Source organism: Scyliorhinus torazame, chromosome 5 (genome assembly GCF_047496885.1).
Source record: "Scyliorhinus torazame isolate Kashiwa2021f chromosome 5, sScyTor2.1, whole genome shotgun sequence".
In the NCBI taxonomy this organism is placed as follows: domain Eukaryota; kingdom Metazoa; phylum Chordata; class Chondrichthyes; order Carcharhiniformes; family Scyliorhinidae; genus Scyliorhinus; species Scyliorhinus torazame.
Genome location: NC_092711.1, coordinates 168,755,415 through 168,764,649, shown reverse-complemented (window position 1 = coordinate 168,764,649; position 9,235 = coordinate 168,755,415). Strand labels below are relative to the sequence as shown.

General features: G+C 46.8%; 1 protein-coding gene across 1 annotated transcript; it reads left to right on the top strand.

Annotated features, from left to right (window-relative positions):
- Nucleotides 1–2,565: 2,565 nt before the first annotated feature.
- Nucleotides 2,566–8,442, top strand: LOC140420553 (uncharacterized). The gene is made up of 2 exons (XM_072504545.1): nucleotides 2,566–2,630; nucleotides 5,466–8,442. Exon 2 carries the CDS (start codon nucleotides 5,805–5,807, stop codon nucleotides 6,756–6,758), a length of 954 nt encoding a protein of 317 aa, XP_072360646.1. The 5' UTR covers nucleotides 2,566–2,630; nucleotides 5,466–5,804; the 3' UTR covers nucleotides 6,759–8,442.
- Nucleotides 8,443–9,235: the final 793 nt, after the last annotated feature.

Genomic DNA, 9,235 nt, shown 5'->3' with positions numbered 1-9,235 from the left:
TGTCCGTACAGGTCCCCAGTTTCCCTTCCCCAGACTGTCTGCGTCCAGTAACTCCTCTTGCATTGTGCTTCTCAGGGTTCCTGGGTATGCTGGTGTCTCCTTGCAGAGAAAGTTTTTGACCTGGAGCTCATCCCTGTTTGGTAGGTCCAGTCTCTCCGTCAGCTCCTCTAAGGTCGCTAGTCTATTTCCCGTGTAAAAGTCCCTAACCATCAGTGTTCCCCCGCCCTGTCTCCACCTCTTGAAGGTGGCGTCGAGAATGGCTGGTGCAAACCTATGGTTGCAGCAGATGGGGGCCATGAAGGACACATCGGTCAGACTGAAATGCTGCCACATCTGGTTCCAGGTTCTCAGGGTAGCTACCATCACTGGACCGGTGCTGGCGGGGATGGGAGTGTTGCTGTGGCGAGGGCCCGGAGGATCATTCCTGAACATGAGGACTCGTCCATCATCAACCATTCCATGTCAGGGTCCTTTACCCATCTCCTCACTCTTTCGGCTGTGGCTGCCCAGTGACAGTATTGCAAGTTCGGGAGGGCCAGGCCTCCCATGTTTCTTCTCCATTGTAGTACTGTTTTAGGGATTTTTGAATTCGTGCCCCTCCGCACAAACGATGTTAGGTTAGGTGGGTTGACCATGATTAATGCACCGGAGTATGGGAATAGGATGGGGAGTCTGCCTCTGTGAGTGCTTTTTCTGAGGGTCAGTGCAGACTTGAAGAAGCGAATGGCCTCCTTCTGCACGATAGAGATTCAATGTCATCGATGTTATTTTAATTCGACTATGTTGTTAGTCTGTTTTGTAATTTTTGGGGGTATGCGCCCTGCATTGTTATTCTTCTGTTTTCATATAATCTTACCCTCTTTCCCCGCTCACTATGTTAACCTGTTAACTAATCTGGCATTTCATCTTGAGGCTCTGGTCGCTCAAATATCCAGCTATGAATTAATTCTGCAATGTGTTGCTTGTATTTATGTGGCAGTATCAGTTGTTCTACACGTACCCATTTTCCATCAATATTTCTGTTATTTTGTTGCATTCATTATTTTAAAAATGGTTCAAAAAAACATAACAAAAGAAAGATTAAAAATCTGTCCAACTCATCCTTGAATATATTCAGTGACCCACAGACTCCACTGATCCATGTGGAAGAGAATTCCATAGACTAATAGCCTTTTGAGGGAAGAGATGACTGGAAATATATGAATAGCAACAGTACAATATTACACAACCAGAAATAATAGTAAATGTACTTTATTAGACATAAATAATATATCTAATTTTAAAATACTAGACATATCTCTAGCCGATATTAATTTACTGTCCCATTAAATGTCAGCCATCTCCTGGAGAAACCAGTCCTTTAATTGTGATAAAAGAAAATTACTGCGGGTGCTGGAATCTGAAACGTAAGAGAAAATGCTGGAAAATCTCAGGAGGTCTGGCAGCATCTGTAGGGCGAGGAAAGAGCTGACGTTTCGAGTCCGGTGACTCTTTGTCAAAGAGTGATCGGACTCGAAACAACAGCTTACTTCTCTCCCTACAGATGCTGCCAGACCTGCTGAGATTTTCCAGCATTTTCTCTTCCTTTAATTGTGAACATCAGGAAAGAGACCATCCTTTTATTTATTAATTTTTTTTAATGCATTTTATTCAAACTTGTGTCAAAGTAGGTTACAGCAAAGAAACACCCCCCCCCCCCCCCCGGGAAACATTCTTCCCAACAATCAACTGTACGGTTTGTACAGATTTTTCTCCTCTTTCAACCCCTCCCCCCCCCCCCCCCCCCCACCCCCCCCCACCCCCCCCGGTCGAACGGCTCCTCAAACATGGTCACAAACATCCTCCACCTTTTCTCAAACTCCCCTGCTGCACCCTTAACTCATACTTTATCTTCTCTAACCGCAGTAAGCCGTGCAGGTCACCCAACCGCGCTGTTCCCCCCGGTGGCGAGAGACCATCCTTTTAGTCAGACAAATAAATGTGTCGAGCTGAGGGAGCAAAGGATGTCAATGTCTTTGAGAGAGCGAGAGACCTGAGCCAAGCTTTCCAGAGTCTGCACTCTCCCTGGATTCACTTCCTTTCCCTTCAGTTGCTGCAAGTGACCAATTGAAGGTGAGAATGAGAAAAGAAATGGAAAGGGGGAGAAAGGAAAGTGTTTCACTCACAGATGTTGGAGACAGGTGTTTTTTTCCTTCACTTCCGCTGTGACATCACAATTGGGCCCCGCCTGAATCAGCCAATAGGAATTACTCTATTCCGCGCAGTCGTCACCGGGTTCCAGTGCGCAGGCCCGGCGCTCCCCGCCCCCACCCGTTGTTTCGCCCGCCCCCTGAACAAGGGAGAAAAGAACCCGACAACAGAACCGCCTCGAGACAAGGTTTCCAGGCAACCGGCTGACGGCCAGAGCGAGAAGCCAATCGGTGATCTGCCCACGACTGCGCATGTCCAAGGGAGAGGGGAGGCTGCGCATGTGCAAAGGGTAGCCCGCCTTCTGACCTTTTACCTGAGGTATTGACCAATGGCAAGAGTTGGAGGACCAGAGTTGGTCCTCCAGCTAATCAGCTCGGGCTGTGTGTGACTGCTCCATTGAACTTCACAAGGGCGCAAACTTCCTCCCGTCTCTAACATCTGTGAGTAAAACACTTTCTTTTCTCCCCCTTTTCATTTCTTTTCTCATTCGGACCTTCAATTGGTCACTTGCAGCAACTGAAGGGAAAGGAAGTGAATCCAGGGAGGGTGCAGACTCTGGAAAGCTTGGCCCAGGTCTATCTCTCTCAAAGACATTGACATCCTTTGCTCCCTCAGCTTGACACATTTATTTGTCGAGGTCTTCTCAGGAGCCCAAATACGACATTCACGAACCCTGCCGCTGCCCAGCTTGTAATATAATTAGGAGCCAATTTAGCTCAGCTGGTTAGTGATGCAGAGCGAGGTCAGACTGGTCCTCCCTCATGATTGTCAGAAGGAGGGCAGCACGGTAGTGCAGTGGTTAGCACTGCTGCCTCACGTCGCCGAGGTCCCAGGTTTCATCGCGGCTCTGGGTGACTGTCCGTTTGGAGTTTGCACATTCTCCCCGTGTTTGTGTGGGTTTCACCCCCACAACCCAAAGATGTGCCGGGGAGGTGGATTGGCCAAGCGAAATTGTCCCTAAATTAGAAAAAATGAATTGGGTACTCTAAATTTAAAAAAGAAATTGATTGTCGGAAGGATGCCCTCCAGCTTTCTCACCAAAACTTTAGACAGCAGTTTCAAGTCAATATTCAAAAGAGAGATTGGCTGATAAGAGACACACTCCCTAGATCCTTGTCCGCTTTAGAATCAAACAGACATAAGCCTCACAAAGAGTCAATGGCAGCATACTTGAGTCAAAGTGATAATACATACCCAGAAATAGTTCCAACAGTAAACCTCAAATCCCCTATAAAACCCACACCCACAGCCATGTGGTTCCAGCACTTTACCTGGCTGCAGCTCCTACATGGTCTTTGACATCACTTCCCTAGAAAGAGTAGCATTAAGAGCCTCACACTGGCTTTCTGAGGCCTCCGGAAGATTCAATGAAAATAAATAATGCTCCACACCGCCAACACATCACCAGACTGCTCAGACTTGTATAATCCTGCATAGAATTCCCGAGATTCCTGTTTATTTCCTCCGTCTTCATGACCTTTTTCCCTCCGCCATGCCGCACAGAGAAAATCGCTCCAAAGTCGGCCTTTGTATTTGCTCAGGTTACTCCCAAACTCGTACAACTTCTGCCTCACAAACTTTCAACTTTTCTGAACCTGCTGAGTAAATAGGGAGACTTGCTGCGTTAACCTCCTTCAGCAATAGCTTACTCAGGCCTCCTTATAATTCTCCTCGGACTTCGCCAAACAAACCTCCAGACGCTGCTGGTTCTCCAGCACCTGCACCTTTTATTAGCAGTGTAAGAAATAATCATCCCCCCCCCCCCCCCCACCGGCATGAGCTTTACACGTCTGGAGGGGGAAATACCAGGGGCCGAGTTAACGGAAGAACTCAAACTCTTCCTTACAATGTGTAGTAAATGAGGTCCTCTTATCAGGAAGGCATCAAACCTCCACTTTCTTGACCTGGGGGTGAGCCCTCGAGCAGAAGCTCCAGAAAAATGGGGGGTTGGTCCAAAATTATAATGTTTCCTGTGTTGCAGGAGGACACCAGGTGTCGGATCGTCTTTGGCACAAAAAAGTCGTTGATTCTAGTATGACATTGATGTGGGGCTGGAAAGAACATAAAATCTCCGCCCCTCGGGTGCAAAGTTCTCCAAACATCCACATAACCCACCTCCTCACAAGCCGAAGCTCCACCCTAGCTTGAAGCGTGGGGGGTTCTTGGTAACGGGGAGCTTATCTACCAGAGGATTTAAGTGGCAGTTGAAGTCGCCAACTACAAAAATGTTAGCTGAAGCTAACTCTGCGAAATCCACAAAAGCCTTCGCAATTAACTCCGGGAGTAATTCGGGGATCCATAAACATTCATTATTGAAACAACATCTCTATGCACCGAACCTCTAATGATCACATATGTATCTGCTTTGTCCTTGGTGCAGGTTTCAAATTTAAAAGGGATATTTTTATTAATAAAGATTGCCACACCCCTGCTACTTGATGAAAAAGAGGCAAAAAAACCTGCCTCACCCAATCCCGCCTCAGTTTAAAGTGTTCCTCATCACAGAATCCCTACAGTGCAAAAGGAGGCCATTCGGCCCATCAAGTCTGCACCTGCCTTTGAAAGAGCACTTCCTTAAGCCCATGCGTCCAGCCTATCCCATTCACCCAGTAACCCTACCAAAGCTTTTTGAACACTAAGGGGCAATTTAGCATGGCCAATCTACCTAATCTGCACATTTTTGGACTATAGGAGGAAACCGGAGATCCCGGAGGAAACCCACACAGACACTGGGAGAATGTGCAAACTCCACACAGCCAGTCACCCGAGGCCAGAATTGAACCTGGGACCCTTGAGATGTGAAGCAGCAGTGCTAACAACCATGCCACTGTGTCGCCCCAAATGAGTTTAATCTAGATGAGTTTCCTCTAATAATGCGATGTCGACTTTCTCCTTAAGAAAGGAGACAATCATTTTCCTTCTGATAGGGTGATGGATGCCCCATTCATTCCCTGCGAAAATATGGATTGGATTGGATCCGCTGGTGACTCAGCAGGCTGGATAATTGAGTGAAACCCTTCTCACACTGAGAGCAGGTGAGCGGCTTCTTCCCAGTATGAATGCGTCAATGAGCTTCCAGCAAACATGGGGCACTGTATCCCTTCCCACAATCCGAACATTTCCACGGCTTCTCCATGTTTTGGGTCTGTGGGGGTCAGAGATGTACAGCTTTTGGGGAATGGAAGAGGAAAGAATGTTCCATAGAAACTAGAATTGTCTGTTCTTAATTTCTGTCCTGTGCTGACATTGATGTATTTTGTAAATTGTTTCTGCAGGATATTAGAAGAGGACGAATTACAGACAGAAATCTCAAACGTCACGTCTCAATCTGGCAGAGTCACTCGATTCCTTTGGACCTGAATATCATCAGTCTTTGAATCTAGAAGGAGAAATGTTTGCCTCATGTGTTGACTTCAAAAGATTTTAAACATCAGTGTGACTGGAAAAGCACCGGGACACGCGCGCACCCGAGTGAGAGTGTTCCAGAGCACTGACTGTGGAAAGAGCTTTAACCAGTTACATTGCACCATTGATAGTGGGGAGAGACTACACGTGTTTGTGTGTGGTCAAGGCTTCAATTATCCAATCTGTGGAGACACAAGGAGATCCAAAACATGGAGAAACCGTGGAAATGTTCGGATTGTGGGAAGAGATACAGTGCCCCATGTTTGCTGGAAGCTCATCGACGCATTCACACTGGGGAGAAGCCGTTCACCTGCTCCCAGTGTGAGACGGGATTCACTCAGTTATCCAACCTTCACAGACACCAGCAAATTCACACTGGGGAGAGGCCATTCACTTGCTCTCAGTGTGGGAAGGGATTTACTCAATTATCCAGCCTGCAGAGACACCAGCAGGTTCATACTGGGGAGAGACCGTTTACCTGCTCTCAATGTGGGAAGGGATTCAAACATTTATCCAGCCTGCACAAACATCAGCGAATTCACACTGGGGAAAAGCCATTTAGTTGCTCTCAATGTGGGAACAGATTCAGTGCGTTATCCAGCCTGAAGTCACACGAGCGAGTTCACACTGGGGAGAGGCCGTTCACCTGCTCTCAGTGTGGGAAGGGATTCAGTCGTTCGTCCAACCTGTGGGCACACCAGCGAGTTCACACTGGGGAGAGGCCATTCACCTGTTCTCAGTGTGGGAAGGGATTCACTGAGTTATCCCACCTACAGACACACCAGCGAGTTCACACTGGGGAGAGGCCATTCACCTGTTCTCAGTGTGGGAAGGGATTCAGACATTCATCCACCCTGCAGAGACATCAGCAAGTTCACACTGGGGAGAAGCCGTTCACCTGCTCTCAGTGTGAGAAGGGATTCACTCAATTATCCAGCCTGCAGAGACACCGGCGGATTCACACTGGGGAGAGGAAATTCACCTGTTTTCAGTGTGGGAATGAATTCACGCAATTATCCAGCCTGCAGAGACACCAGAGGATTCACAGTGGGGAGAGGCCGTTCACCTGCTCTCAATGTGGGAAGGGATTCAGACATTTATTCATCCTGCGGAAACATCAGCAAGTTCACACTGGGGAGAAGCCGTTCACCCGCTCTCAATGATTAGGGGCTGTTTAGCACAGGGCTAAATCGCTGGCTTTGAAAGCAGACCAAGGCAGTCAGCAGCACTGTTCAATTCCCGTACCAGCCTCCCCGAACAGGCGCCGGAATGTGGCGACTAGGGGCTTTTCACAGTAACTTCATTTGAAGCCTACTTGTGACAATAAGCGATTTTCATTTCATTTCATTTCATGTGAGAAGTGAATCTCTCGATTATCCATCAGAGATACCAGCTGATCTGATTGTAACCTCAACTTCACATAGGTCATAGAGTCATACAGCACAGTAAAGGACTTTCGGCCCATCGAGTCTGCGCCAGTCCAAAACAACCACTCAACCATTCTAATCCCATTTCCCAGCACTTGGCCTATAGCCTGGGCATCGCAAGCGCCAATCTAAATGCTTCTTAAATGTTGTGAGGGTTTCTGCTTCCACCAGCCTTTCAGGCAGCGAGTTCCAAACTCCCACCACCCTCTGGGTAAAAAAACTTTTCCTCACATTCCCTCTAAACCTCCTGCCTCTTACCTTAAATCTGTGCCCCCTGGTCACTGATCCCTCCACCAAAGGGAAAGGTTTTTTCCTGTCTACTCTATGTCCCTCATAATATTTTACATCTCAATCATGTCCCACTCAGTTTCCGCTGCTCCAAGGAAAACAATCCAAGTCTATCCAATCTCTCTTCATAACTAAAACTCTCCAACCCAGGAAACATCCTGGTAAATCTCCTCTGCACCCTTTCCAGTGCTATCCCATCCCTCCTATAATGTGGATTCCAGAACTGCACACGATACTCTAGCTGTGGCCTAACCAATGTTTTATACTGTTCAAGCATAACCTCCCTGCTCTTAAACTCTATGCCTCACCTAATAAAGACAAGTATGCCATATGCCTTCTTTGCCACTGGATCCTCCTGCTCTGCCACCTTAAGGGATTGGTGTACATGCACACCAAGTCCCTCTGATCCTCGGTCCTTCCTAGGGTCTGTTTATCATGTATTCCCTTGCCTTGTTTGACCTGCCCAAGTGCATCACTTTACACTAATCCAGATTGAATTCCATTTACCATTGATCAGCCCATCTGACCAACCCGTCTATATCCCCCCTGTAATGAAAGGCTATCCTCCTCACTATTTACCACCCCACCAATTTTCATGTCATCTGCAAACTTACTGATCAACCCTCCTACATTCATGTCCAAGTCATTTATATAAACCACAAACAGCAAGGGCCCCAACACTGATCTCTGTGGGACCCTACCAGTCAGAGAAACACCCCTGAACTATCACCCTCTGCTTCCTGCCACTCAGCCAATTCTGGATCCAAATTTCCTTGGATCTCATGGGCTCTTACCTTCGCTATCAGTCTCCCATGTGGGACCTTATCAAAAGCCTTGCTGAAGTCCAAATAGACTCCGTCAAATGCATTTCCCTCATCTACACAGCTGGTCACCTCTAGGTTCAGTGCCCAGAACTGCTCACAGTCTCCAAGTGGGGTCTAACTAGAGTTTTGTAAAGCTGCAGCATAACGTCTGCGTCCTTATACTCCAGTCCTCTAAATATAAAGGCCAGCATTTCATTAGTCTTCTCGATGACTTTCTGCACTTGTTTATGACATTTAAAAAGATCTATGCTCGATTATAAAATTCTCCTGTCTCTACCTATAAAAGACCCATGTTTATCTTCACCAAATGTTTCCTTTTTATGTACCGACAGAAGCTTTTACAGTCCATTTTTATGTTTTTTTTTCTGGTTTACATTAATATGCTATTCTCCCTTTCTTTATCAGTGTCTTCGCCCTCCTTTGCACAATTGTTAAATCCTCCCAATCCTCAGCTTTATTATTTCTGGTAACTTTACTGGCCTTTTCTTTCAATCTTATACTGTCTTTAACTTCCTCTGTTAGCGGGCATAACGGTGGCACAGTGGTTAGCACTGCTGCCTCACGGTGCCGAGGTCCCAGGTTTGATCCCGCCCCGGGTCACTGTCCATGTGGAGTTTGCATATTATCCCTGTGTTTGCGTGGGTTTCGCCCCCACAACCCAAAGATAAGCAGGGTAGGTGGATTGGCTACGATACATTGCCCCTTAATTGGAAAATATGAATTGGGTTCTCTAAATTTTTTATGTTTTTTTAAACTTCCTCTGTTAGCCACGGTTGACTGACTTTTTGGGATTTTTGTACCTTGAAGGAATGTAAACTGTGTAATAATTCTATAAAATCTCTCCATTTCCTGTGTACTGTCACACCTTTAATGTATTTTCCCCAATCCACCTCAGCCAATTTGTCCCTCACACCGTCATCATTTCCTTTGTTCAAATTTAACACCCTGGCTTCAGATTGAAATACCTCACCTTCAAACTTAATGTAAAATTCTGTCATAGTGTGGTCATTCAGCTCTAAAGGTTCTTTCACAGCAAGATTATTATGGGTGGCACGGTAGCACTATGGGTAGCACTGTTGCTTCACAGCGCCAGGGTCCCAG